General features: G+C 40.9%; 1 protein-coding gene across 1 annotated transcript; it reads right to left on the reverse strand.

Moving 5' to 3' along the window:
• Positions 1 to 9,559: 9,559 nt before the first annotated feature.
• Positions 9,560 to 11,686, reverse strand: LOC133736127 (CBL-interacting serine/threonine-protein kinase 5-like). Its single transcript, XM_062163567.1, has one exon. It carries the CDS (start codon positions 11,399 to 11,401, stop codon positions 10,079 to 10,081), a length of 1,323 nt encoding a protein of 440 aa, XP_062019551.1. The 5' UTR covers positions 11,402 to 11,686; the 3' UTR covers positions 9,560 to 10,078.
• Positions 11,687 to 13,952: the final 2,266 nt, after the last annotated feature.

A 13,952-nucleotide genomic window follows, 5' to 3' on the forward strand; every position in this document is an offset into this window, starting at 1 on the left:
GTTGGATAGGCTGCATCATGGTTTATTAATTGGTCGAAGTGCACAATTGCATGAGCTTTGGCGTATTGCTTTTGTTGGGGTGCTTTGGTGTCTCTGGAGGTTTATGAACAAAGTGAAATATGATGGTGATTGTGTTAATGTGGCTGGTGCTTTTCAATTGGTTAGTGGGCAGATCATTTCCTCTAGCATGCTTGCTTCAGGTACCATGTTTAACAATGTCCAAGAGCCTGCTTGCATTTTAATGAGGCTTCGGGTCCCTTGTCGTCCTAGACGTTCTCCCCGTATTATTGAAGTTAATTGGTTTCCTCCTATTTAAAATTAATACGGATGGCGCTTCGAGGAATGCCTCAAATCAAGTGTGGTATGGTGGAGTTTTTCATGATTTTTGTGGTCATGTAATTGGAGCTTTTTGCTGCAATCTGGATATTCCTAGCTCCATTGCTGCTGAAGTCATGACAGTAATCAAAGCCATTGAGTTGGTTTGGGTTCAGGATTGGAAACATGTATGGTTAAAGGTTGATTCTACTCTAGTTCTTATCTTCCTCAAATCTCCCCATCTAGTGCCTTGGCAGCTTCGTGTTTCTTGATTAAATTATTTATACCACATCTCTCAAATGCAATTCCGCTATTCTCACATTTATCGCGAGGGGAACCAAGTAGCGGATGCTCTTGTTAATCACGGCCTCTCTTTAGATGGTTTGATTTGGTGGGATGTAGCTCCTGATTTCATTCTTTCGAAGTGTAGGGTTTGCCCAATTTTCGCTTTCATTAGTTTGTTGATCATGTATTGCTTGTTTACTTTGTTTTTGTGGGGGTCGACTTCTATCACCCCAAACTTGGTGTATCCCTTTATTTTTATTTTTTCTAATAAATAGGTGATCGGGTCTTCTGATCTTTGTTTCAACGTAAAAAAATAAAAATAAAAAATCATAAATTGGAATATAATGCTATCGATGTGCAAGCTGTGAATGTGATTCACTCATACATTTATATATTCTAAGTTGCGCATGAGATATATAATGATCTTCAATTAGATAGCTACCTAATAATTAATTAAGCTAATATATATACACGTCCTAGACTTCTAATTAACTACGGGACTGACTTTGTTGGTATTGCAAGGAAATTTTGTTCAAACAGAAAAATATATATGTACATTATTAACAAATTCGTGAGATATTGTATGTGTTAATAATGTTAATGATTAATTCAGAGTTAAAAGAAATAGAGAGAGATAAAAGGTGGTTGTGTATCTTTACCAACTATGTGTTCAGGGTAAAATGTGTTTGCACATTTCTTTAAATTCTAAAAATTTATATGGTAACATATTTATCAGAGAAAAATTTGTCGCCAAGAGTTGAAAAGTTCATACGGCATTAGGGCAATATTTTTGCCTATAAACTTCCCTCGGTGAAGAGTTAAAAAGTGTATACGGAAATATTATTGCCAAGTTATTATGCATCTTTTCACAAAATGATAAAAAAATAATCCATGGTTATATTTTTGGGGATGAACCATTTGATGCGAGAAAGGTAAAACTAAAGAGAAGTGCTAGAGAGGTACGTTGGCAGAGTCCTCCAGACGGGTGTGTTAAGATAAACATAGATGAGGCATTTGTGATTGCATCTGGAGCAGGTGCAATTGGCCTAATTTTGAGAGATAGCTTAGGCCACTTTCTTGTGGGTAAAGGCCGGCCGGTGCTTGGCTTGGTTTCTGCGGAGCACGCTGAGCTTTTAGCGTGCAAGGAGGCGCTCGAGTTTATTGTTGAGTAGTCCTTGCAACCTGTCATTGTGGAGACAAACTCATTGGTGATTATGCAGCAGCGTTCTAGCTCTGGAGTTAATCTATCTAGACTGGGACACATATATGAAGACTTAGGAGTGCTTTTGGATGCACTGCCTAATGTCCGGATTGTGCACACACGAAGAGATGCAAACAAGGCAGCGAATTTATTGGCTGCACAGGCTTCATCTACAGGCCAAGCTTTTTATTATTCTTCTGTTCCTTCCTTTCTTCATGAGGTTATTGCTCATGACCTTTGTAATCACTAGTACTTCTTTCTTTCAATAAAGTTTGACACCATTTATCTCAAAAAAGAAAAGAAAAAGAGAGATGCTTCCAGGACCAGACATAAGTATATTTATTTTGAGTTGGGCCCATGGAACCGATATACTTTACTGGATCCAGTTTGAAAATGAATGGTTTGGGCTTTGTTTTCTATAAAACTAGGGACCTGATAATCGATAATCGAAACCATGGATTGAGTTCATGTGAGCTTCCAAAAGTGCGTTTGTTTCATCAAGACCTTCCTCGATCATCATGATCGAATCCAAAAGAGATCTTTGTTATTCCTTTCTTTCTGTGTGAAAGGAAATAGATATATGAAACTGCTAGCTAGTCAATTCAATCTAATTAATTTCAGAATATGTGAAGGTGGTTTGAGAAACCATCCCTTTCCCCGATCGACCTTGTTCACTAAAAGGTGAAAACCCTCATCTTATCTTCTGATGTGGATGGGGAAGTGGATGTACAGTGCTGTGCTGTCCTAGTAAGAGGTTAACACTTGGCATCAACTACTAGTCTTAGTCCATTGTTCATACTTCATAATGATCGATTGATCTGTACCCCAGCAAGCACAGAGCTTAGAGAATAAACATAAAAGATGGATCCTGTTCCTACGCGCAAGTGCCAGCTAGCTGGGGAGGGAACCCTAGCTATAGTCTATGAAGTTAGCTATAGCCCTAGTAGGTAGCTTAAGTTTGTTGGGCAATGCAATGCAGCTGGTCACATTTGCCCGGCCATACATGTCTATTAAAACTCGATCTGGAGTTCTGGACCTCATAAAACTTATTAAGTTATTAATGAAATATTGAGTCAATTAGTGTGCTAGCCCAGCCGGCTGCAGTTAGTTACTTGCAAGGCAATCTGTGTCGACTAAATATATACGGTGCCACAGAAAACAACATGCCAGAAAGCATCAATCGACCCATCACACTGTTTCTTGCAACAAGAAGCATTACTCGACTAATTAGTTCGATTCCACTTAGTAGTTTGCTTGCTGGACACGCGTCAAAAATTCTAACACCCAATTAAGATCAAGATATTCCATATGTGAGAGAATCTCTCTCTCGATCACCTTTCCAACTACTAGCAATATATATATATATATATATTCTATTTTTTTTTTTTTTTGAAATGAGGGCTTGGTGCGGCTACCCTCCAGCCTTGATTAATGAAACTACTGAATACAAGGGGGGGACATTGAGCCTAAACCCCTGATTACAATAAGCACCTAGAGCACGTCCTGAAATAATATCAGAAAACTCTACAAAATACATGTATTCTAACAAGCACCAATTAGCAAAGAGTGCACTATTGGCTACTCCATTTGCTTTGACAAAGCGGTGACATAACGGAAAGATAACTCGACTACAACGAAGCATAAATACCAAAATCACAGCTTTCCTACTATGTTGCCGCCGGAAAATAAATCCGACGACACTTAGTTTCAATCTGCCACTAGGAGGTTGCGACCATTTAACAATAGATCGTCGCCTCGCTAGGGCTGACAAGGCACTTAGAGTGCACACACATGCATGTAACCCGACTCTCCCTACAAAATATATGTAGGAACTTATTACACGCCGAAGGCGAGACAATAATAACCAACTAAAATAAATAAAACTAAAACAAGCAATTAAAAAATCAGCCCAGACTTGGGCCCAAAGAAGGGTCCAAACCCAAGGCCCAATCCAGGAAGCAGGAGAGACACCAGCCAAGCCTGGCCCGATCCCACCGCGCTGCTCCACCACCTTCGTCTGACCGCCGCCGACATCAATCTGCCCCATAGAGGTGCGGCGTCCCAGATCGTGTCCCATTGAAGAAGAAGCACCATGGAGAGAACCCATACCAGATCGGATCCCTGAGACCCAAACCAGATCGACGCAGTTCGATCAGACCCCAGCCGCGCAGCCATTGTCGCGACACTGCCTGGCCGCCTCCAAATCCGCAACCCAATCAGCCGATCGATCCAGAGAGGGACGAACCACAACCTGCCCACCGGCGCGATATCCTCCTCCTATGCCTCACAGACAACCACTGTGGCACACCAGACCCACAAGGGATCACCAATGGCCCGTCCGACGACGGCGAAAAGGCTCGCCGCCGGACAGGGAGGAAAACTCTCTTCGTTCTCTCAGGCGCGTCAGGCGCGTTCTCTATGTCTTGTGAAGAGATGATGTTTTATATCTATACTATTATTAAGAGAAGAAGTTTTGGTAGTCAAAATTAAAAATTTTGACAAATTCAACCCTGAAATATTAAAAAACTTTGAGAATAAATTAAATCACAAGGGTAAATATAATAATTATAAAATAGATTTTTATTAAGAAAATTAAAAAAAAAATATCCCACTTTTCTCTCCCACTATTTTCTCTCTGCAATAACTGTTGTGTTTCATCTATTTTTTTCATTTTCTTAAAAAAAAAAAATTATACGTGCAGAACATGTATGAAGAAAACTAGTATATATACACACATATATACAAGCCTTCTTTTTTTTTTGAATAAATATACATGCCTTCTATGCTAAGGAGGTCCTTAACTTAGCTTAAGGAACGAATTTCCATATTTTGACCACTTTTCGATCGCATATTCACATCTTAACCGTTCAGTTTTTAGGTATATATGAGTAGATCACTTATGGAAATTTTCAGCCAAATTGATGATCATTAAGGCATCCAAAACTGCAATTTACATAACAAACTGAATCTGTCTAACCTGAACCGTTCGTGTAAATTATAGTTTTGGATGCCTTAACGATCATCAATTTGATTGAAAATTTTCAAAGATGATCTACTCATATATACTTAAAAACTGAACGGTTAAGATGTGAATATGTGATGGAAAGTGGTCAAAATATAGAAATCTGTTCCTTAAGCTAAGTTAAGGACCTCCTTAGCAGAGCAAGATTCCACATGTGTGTGTGTGTGTGTGTGTATATATATTTATATATATCGATCATGAAGCTATATAATTGGATTCCACTTTACAGCGATTGATTCAAATCATCCAATTAAATTGGTGGTTCACTGTAGGCAATGTTCTAAAACTCGGCCGCCCAGGCCGCCTAGGCGCTGGGCGGCAGCAGACCAAGGCGAGTAGTGGTAAATCGGAATCCTTAGGCGGATAGGATTTGGGCGGCCGCCTAGTCTGCCTGGGCGTCCGCCTGGGCGCTCTGGGCGGTCTGGGCGGCTAGGCGGTTTCTTCCTTCTTTTTTTTTTTTTTTCCCCTTCCAGAATCCTAAACACGACATCAGTGAAACCTAAAACCCATTCGACTCCATAACTGAAAAAATAGACCACCAAGCCACCGAGCTTCTGCTCTCCCCACCAAGCCACCGCGCTTCTGCTCTCCCCATCTCCACCAGAGCTCCCCAGAGCCACCGCAGCTCCACGCCTCCTCCGCGCTTCTATTCTTGGACTCTTGGTAATGATTAATGCATTCTGCCACTATGAAATGCATTCTGTTAATGAAAAATTGCTGAAGAGAGAAGCCGGAGATGGTGGCTACTGGTTTCGCAAAGGAGAGAGAGAGAGAAATGGAGTGAAAGGAAAGTGAATGGGGTTGTTAATTGTGTCAAAGGCTCTCTGTGGCTGTATTTAGTTGGCAGAGAGAGAGGATAGGATCAGCACACGTGTGCAGGGCAACAAGAGAGGATAGGATCAGCACACTTCTTATAATTGCATACTCTGCTTCTTTTTTTTCTGTTGGATAATTGAATACACCTCTTTGCTATCTCTATTTAATTAAATAAATGGTTAATTAAATAAATATTTGGTTTATTTTTTTTCTTGAGAATGATAAATATTTAGTTTATTACCCTTTATAAGTTTATATATATTTTTAATTACATAAATAAAACCTATAAAAATAAAATAAAAATTAAAAAATACAAAACCGCCTGGGCGCCTGGGCGCTCCTCCCTAGCCCACCGCCCGACTAGCGCCTAGCGATTTTTCGAACCTTGACTGTAGGTATATTGTGCGTACGACAATCTAGCTAGCTTAATAATAACTAGCATTTCTCTACACATGCTCTGCATGTGCAAGTTTTTTTTTTTTTTTTTTTTTTTGCAGAAAAATAATAAAGAAAACGGTTATTGCATATATAAGATCATGGGAGAGAAAAGTGGATTGTGACTTTTTTTAAATTTATTTTTTTAATAAAAATGTATTTTATAAATGTCATAATTGTCCTTGTAATTTAATTAACTCTCAAAGTTTTTTAATTTTTTAGGGTCATTTCTGTCAAAATTTTTGATTTTGGCTAACAAACCATCTTCTCTTAATAATAGTACAGATAGATAATAAAAAAAAAAGAAAAATTCAGCTACCGTCCCCAAACTATTCTGCCAAGGTCAATTTGATACCCGAACTCTCAAAACTATCAATGTGATACCCAAAGACCTAAATTAGCATCAACGTGATACTTCCGTCCAAAAATTTTTACTGCGCCGTTTGTTTGCTGACTTGGCAAGCACGTGGGTAAAAAAAAGAAGTGAAATGACCCATTTACCCTTCTTTTTTTTGGAGAAAAATTCAGCTATCGTCCCCAAACTATTCTGCCAAGGCCAATTTGATACCCGAACTCTCAAAAGTATCAATATGATACCCAAAGACCTAAACAACGTGATACTTCAGTCTAAAATTTCTGACGGCGCCGTTTGTGTTGTTGACGTGGCAAGAACGTGGGTCCAAAAAAAAGGTGAAATGACCCATTTACCCAAATCGAGCAATTGACAGTGTGTGAGAGAAGCCAAAGGTACCAAGTACCAGCTGCCAAGTCTTTTTCTTGATCTAATTGTGCTCAAATGCTATCTGGGTTGGTTTTGCTTTTTTGGTTTATGTTGGGTTTGTGTTTAGTTCTTGTATACATGAATTCATAGTTATATGTTGCTTTGACCTTGTGATTGTGATTTTGATCGGAGTATTTGATATCTGTTGTTACTGACATGACGGTGGTGGTGGAGGAAGATGACGCTGAGGTTAAGGCGGTGGAGGAGGGCGTTTGATGAACGGAGGTTCTATTAGCGAATGGGTGATGGTCTTTGCGAAGAAAGAAGATGGTTGGTGGAGCTAAGGTTCACCAGAATTTGGTGTGCAGCGAACCAGTTTCCCAGTTGGTTGTCCCGAAAGAGGAAAGTTGTTGGGCGGAGAAGAAGGAAATGGGTTTTGGCGGAGAAGAAGACATGGGAGTCTCTGGGTGCCCAGAGCAGTTTTCTGGGTGCAGAAAGATTTGATTTTTTTTTTTTTTTGTTAATCGTGTCACCCAACTTTGGTTTTGGGTCCGTCCGCTGGGAGTTGAGTGCGAAGAACATGAATTTGTAGCAGGAATTGGAGAGGATGATGGCAGTGTTGGTGATGGTTTGGGCGGAGGGGAAGGAGATGAGAGAGAGGAGGAGGCGAGAGAAGAAGAAGAGGACTGAGGTTGAAGAAGAAGCATAAGCCATTTTTCTTTGATTCATGGGTGGAGGAGAAGGAGCGGAGCTTGCGGCGGTTTGGCTAGAACAATATCCCAGAAGAACAAGAACAAGAAGAAGAAAAAAGAATTAACAAAAAAAAGAAGGGTAAATTGGTCATTTCACTTTTTAAAGGGCCCACGTGCTTGCCACGTCAGTAAACAGATAGCGCCGTTAGAGATTTTTGAAGGAAGTATCACTTTGATGTCAAAATACGTCTTTGGGTATCACATTGATACTTTTGAGAGTTCGGGTATCAAATTGGCCTTGGCACCATAATTTGGGAACGGTAGTTGAAATTTTCTCAAAAAAAAAAAATGAAAATTAACAAAAAAAGAGTAAAAAGTCGATTTTGCCCTTCTTTTTTTTTACCCACGTGCTTGCCACGTCAGCAAACAAATGACGCCGTCAGAAATTTTGGACGGAAGTATCACGTTGATGCCAATTTAGGTCTTTGGGTATCACATTGATACTTTTAAGAGTTCGGGTATTAAATTGGCCTTGGCAGAATAGTTTGGGGACGGTAGCTGAACTTTTCTCTAAAAAAAAGTAATTAGTTTCCTCTTCTAGCTCCAAAATATACTTTTATTGAAAAGCTACCAGTCTTCGCTACCATTAATTAGGATTAGGAGGACTAACTCGGTTGGTCTTGCTCTTCCTCCCACAAAAATTAAAGATGAATTATTGGGTTTCTTCTTTGGGGTCTAAAATTAATGCATATAAATTCATTTCAAGTTGGAAACTTGGAACCCAATTTTTCGACCACATGTCATCCTTTCTAGCTTCCACTTCAAAATGAGGATGCAATTGCAAACTAGCCAGCCTTTAGGAAACGTAATATGTATGGAAATGTTTGATTGCAAATGAGATTTTTATTTTTTAAATGAAATGACAATATTATATTGTTAAAGCAAGTCTACCCGTTGAGGTTGGCAGGTCAATACTATTCACTGCTTTTTGTCTTTCATTTCCACCATTTAGGTTGGCAGGTCAGATACTGTTCACAAAAGGTCATTTTGGGTCAATTTCTTGACATGCCAACTGACATTCGGTGACCTTTTGTGAACAATATCTGACATGGCAACCTAAATAGTGGAAATGAAAGGCAAAAAGCAGTTAATAGTATTGAACTGCCAACCTCAACAGGTGGACTTGCTCTTACATTCCACAAAATGAATCACTATTAAAGATCGATAACATTTAACATCATAAAACCGATTAATTCGTACAGTAAATTTGAGTTATGTTTATTATGCCGTTTTCGCATACAAAAATCTTATTTAACAACAACGGCCTCCCTTTCATTAATCATTAGAGCAAGTGCACCGGTGCTCTTTTGCCCGGGCACCACCTCAGCATTCCATGATTTTGACTGGGCAAGCTCTATTTTTCCCCTCCACCGGCTCTGTTTTGCCTGGGCAGCTTTTGCCTTTGTTTGACCAAGGGCAAGAAAAATGTCAAGCAGCTGCCTTTTTCTTTGCCCAGGCTTGGCCTGCTACCACCTCTGCCTGCCACTGATCGTGGCTGACGTCACATGGGCCAGCAAGAGAGAGACGCACTGGTGAGAGGCCGTGAAGAGCATGGACCAATTAATGTGATGAACAGTGAATTTACCCAGTAATATGAACAGTAGCTGTATACAGTAAAAACCACTGGTGAACAGTGAAAGCAATGAACAGTAGAGATGAACAGTGAACAGTGTTGACAGGGCAAGAAAAAAAAACGGATGCAAACCTATGTCCAGTGTCAGTGAATAGTAACTTGACCGGTCAAATTCTCGACTTCTCGACTTTGCCCTTTCTTGACTACCCTTATGGCCAATTTCATACTCCGATTAGTAGTTTTCAATGTTGATTCCGTTTCAATACCTTTTGATTGAATCTCGAATTTATAAGTCTCATACATCAGTTCCACGAGTCAGTCTTAGAAATCCAAAACCGGCCGGCATGGTCATCCAAAACACTGGCGGACCCGTACCTTTCCGCCCGTAGCCACTCTTTAAGGATGTCGTTTGAATTAGATAGGTTTAGAAAAAGAGGAAGAAAGGAATAATAGCAGATGCATACATATAAACTTGCACAGTTGCACAAATCGCTATGAAATGAGGAGTGTTAACTGTACAACTTTAATCATATCAATTGAACAAGGAAATTAATATGGAACTCTATTCTCCAAAAAAAATAAAATTAGAAACAGTGTACTAATTCCACCATTCTCCTCTGCTTTACAAACAATATTGTTAGTTTGTCCCTCTAAGGTCTGCATTAGTCAAAGTTGGAATGGTTAATGCAGCTCTTGCTTTCACAGATGCCGGAAGAGGTAGTCATGCTCAATTATGTAAAACATCCTCAGTTCCCATCCTTTCCTTTCTTCTTGTATTCAAACCCCATCATATACTACTTGAAATGCTAATCAAGCACAAACTATATACAGGTCCTACTCCATCAAACCAAAACAAAATGTAAAAACAGAATCAACTATAATGAAAACTCATCTGAACCCCTAAAATCCGGGTTAGTGTGTGTGTTTCCCAGATTGTTTTTCTTACTGTTATTAATCTTCAGTCTTCACCATCGACTTTGTTACCGTCACCTTGCCATGTCCAAACAATGTCTTTCAACGCTGGCCTAACATCTTCTTCACAAAACTTGACATACTCCAAAGTATCCCCGGCGGACTTGGAAAACTCGACCACCGCAACCTCTGGAGCCACCTCGAAGACCTCCGCGGTCACCGAAAGCCTCCCTTTCCTCCCTTCATTTGGGCCTTGTAGTCTTAATTTAAAGTCCTTGACGTTCCCCACCTTGAAGCTCAAGCCCTTGGCCGCATGCTCAATCTTGGCCATAATAGCAGTTGCCGAGCACTTGGAGGTGAACATGGTCGCTGCCCTTCTCTTGCTCTCAAACAAATTCGACAAATCGAATCCGGAAGACATGGATGAGATAAACTGGAAGGCGTTGAAGAAGTTGGGCGACGACGCTTTGTTGGCAGCAGCAGCAGGGGCAATAGAACCAAAATCGTCTTCGGATTTTTCAGAACCAGGTTCAGGGGGTGCCGTAAACGCCAGGGGGCGCGTGTACCCTTTTCTGAACCAAGGCACGCGCATGATTCCAGGGATGGTGATTCGTCGCTCAGGATCGGAAACCAACAACTTGGAGATGAGTCGTTTGGCTTCGGTTGAAAACCACGGCGGGCATTCGAATTCGGCTTTGAAAACCTTCCTGTACATCTTCATCAGGTTCTCGTCCTGAAACGGAAGGAACCCCGCCAGCAGAACGAAGAGTATGACTCCGCAGGACCATATATCAGCTTTAGAACCATCGTAACCCTTCTTCCGGAGGACCTCGGGTGCCACGTAAGCAGGGGTACCACACTGGGTGTGTAAAAGGCCGTCGTTTCGGAGCTGCTCCGGCAGAGAGGAGAGGCCGAAGTCAGAGATCTTGAGGTCCTCGTTTTCGTCGAGGAGGAGATTCTCGGGCTTCAAATCACGGTGGGAGACTCCCCTGCTGTGGCAGAAATCGACGGCGCTGATCAACTGCTGGAAGTATTTGCGGGCTTGATCTTCCTTGAGCTTTCCTTTGGCGACTTTAGCGAAGAGCTCGCCGCCCTTGACGTACTCCATGACGAAGAAGATTTTGGTCTTGGTGGCCATCACCTCTTTGAGTTCCACAATGTTTGGGTGGCGAACTAATCGGGTGACTGCGATTTCGCGCTTGATCTGCTCCATCATGCCTTCCTTCTTAACCTGGTCTTTGCTGATCACTTTGATCGCCACGCTTTCGTTGGACTCTGTTTGTCTGCCGTAGTACACTTTGGCGAAGGTGCCTTTGCCCAGCAGCCTTCCCATCTCGTATTTACCGAACAACACGCTCCTTTCTTCCATTGCTGCAATTCGATTCAAATGAGGTTTGTTGTTGGTAGAGAAAGTTGGGTTCTAATTTGGAGTGTTGGGTGAGGAGTGTATGAGAGGAATCCAAGACAGTATGGCAGAGAAGCTGATTCCAACTGATTCCATTCAACGGTTAAAGTAAGTGAAGCTGTGGGCTTTATGGCGCTGGCAGAGGAAGGTTTTGATTGGGTGATAGAAAGGTAAGGGAGAGAGGGAAGGTTGGCCTGAAGCCATTGGAGCACCTGGTAATAAGTAAGGCCTTGGGGTCGCACACAGAATGAAGAAAAAGATCGTGTCTTTTTATGTGTTGGATAGGGTGCGGTGGACGAATAACAAGTGGACGCGTGTAGGAAAACAAAACCAATTTAGTTTCATTTATTTTATTTTCTGGAGTGATATTTGTGTCCTTTTCAAAATTGTTAATTACTTTGATTTTGTATCATGCTCTTGTTTATTTAGTCCACAGTTTCATGCTAAGAATAAGGATTTGGCTGGCGGATTGGATTTATTAGAAATACAAACTGATTAGTATTGAATTTTTTCTTTGTTGCATTAAACTTTCCTCACATTCAGTCTTTTGTTTTAAATTAGCCGAATGTTTGATTCTAGTTCATTTAGGGTCTTTCTAAATGTACCCCGTAAATATCTAAATACACCCTGCACTTAAAATATTGTCCTATACTTTCCAACTTTACCCTTGCTTTGATTTACAAACCCAGCAACCAGATCCAAGAGATGTAGAAGACCATAGGCTACGTGCTGCTTCATTGAGTTCAATACTCCTCTGGAAGCCGAACTTGCCAGGGAGAAGACTCATCGATACAAGCTGGACAGATCACACATTTTTGCTGTCAGCATGTTTGATGACTTTGATTGATTCATGAAAGTTCCTAATCAATGGGCTCCTCCTGAAACAAGACTAGTGTTCTTTCTCTTTGGTCACAACTCTCAAGTCTTAATTGTGATGATTGAGATGACAGGTTTATATCATTATCAAGTATATGTTTGCTGGGTTTGAATGGTGTTTTTTTTTTTTTTAAAGGAAAATAAATGTACTTGTAAATACTTAATAATAACTTGATACAATCTGGAAATGATCCAGAGACAGTATCAAAATTGTCTTAATATACTCTGGAAGCCATTGAAGCATTGAGCTGCAAAGAATCCGCAAACCAATTCAAAGTTGTTTAAGAGATGTAAGCTACCTCATATCTCAAACTATGCTCTGCAAATTTACTTGCTCTCGATATCATAAAGATCCGTCACCAAATAAGAGCCATGAGCAAATGCTCCAACCAACACAGCAGTAAAACAAACAGTCCCACACAACAGGATTCTTCCGCATTGTGAGCCGAATGAGGGGAAGAACAGGGGCGTAGATGAGAGGAATCAATAACTTAATTTGATCAGACTTGTTTCTCTTCCTTATTGCAACAGCCTCCTGATTAGAAGGATTGGATGAGGAGGGTCAGGTGGCCATGGCGATTATGAAAGGCTTGAGATCTGGGGAGGGTTTGGGTTTGCAATGGGTTATGTTCTTCGTTTCAAAACCAGAATTGGGCCATCTATGGTCTCTCTACTGGGTTTAAATGGTGCTTGCAGCCTAGAAGTTTGCTGGGTGTATTAGTAAAATTTGGAAAATTTAATATAATATTCTAGACCTGGGTATGTTAAGATATTTGCTGGGTACATTTAGAAACACCCTTAATTTATTAGTCATTGTACAATTGAAAAATAAAAATAATTAAAATTCAATGGATATTTCTTAGCCTTTTTTTTTTTTTTTTGAAAGAAATGTGGATTTCATTAACTCATGTCAAGATGGCCATTACATATCCTTCTGCTGCCTTAGACTAGACAGATCAAGAAGTTGTAGTAAGAGAACTACTGTGATACATAGAAACAGACCACCTATATTCGAACTAACCGCTCACTTATTTAAAGCGAGCCTATAAACTATGGAGAATAGCAAGACATAGTAAATAGGCCCCTACCACAATTACCTATATCGTTTCCTTGCCCTTAGAACTAGGGCTAGGAGGATTATACACACCAATTTTTGAACCAGTCCCAAGACAGGCCCAATCCCAAACCCAAATCCCAGTGTCTTGATTGATGAGCCCTAGCCCATTTTAAGGCTTCGTCGGCATAGCCAAATTCACCGGCGTTGTGCCATTGCACTTCCCGAGCGGGATCAAGTTTTCCAAGCCAACAAAGAAAAAAAAAGGCCAAAGAATCTAGCCTGACCCTGCAGCAGTCTCCACCGACCTCCGCCGCGGATCCCCTTATGGTGCGCAAATCGAAGAAACCATTTACGCAGGCAAGTCAGACCCACCCATCGCTCAATGAGTGATCGATGGCCTGTGAGGGTGGAACGCCAGGAGCCCAAAAAAGCATTCCAATTTACTATGGGCACCCCGAAAAGAGTTACCCATACTCTTAGCCAGGATGCCGGATCGACAACTACCTGCATCTCAACCATCTTTATCGTTACACCAGGTTCAACGCCACCGCCACCATGGATCGCCTTCATGCCATCATAACT

This window comes from Rosa rugosa, chromosome 3 (assembly GCF_958449725.1).
Source record: "Rosa rugosa chromosome 3, drRosRugo1.1, whole genome shotgun sequence".
Lineage (NCBI taxonomy): Eukaryota > Viridiplantae > Streptophyta > Magnoliopsida > Rosales > Rosaceae > Rosa > Rosa rugosa.

Excerpts from the sequence above, each read along its gene's own strand:
- LOC133736127 (XM_062163567.1), bottom strand. The coding sequence starts at position 11,401 with ATGGAAGAAAGGAGCGTGTTGTTCGGTAAATACGAGATGGGAAGGCTG.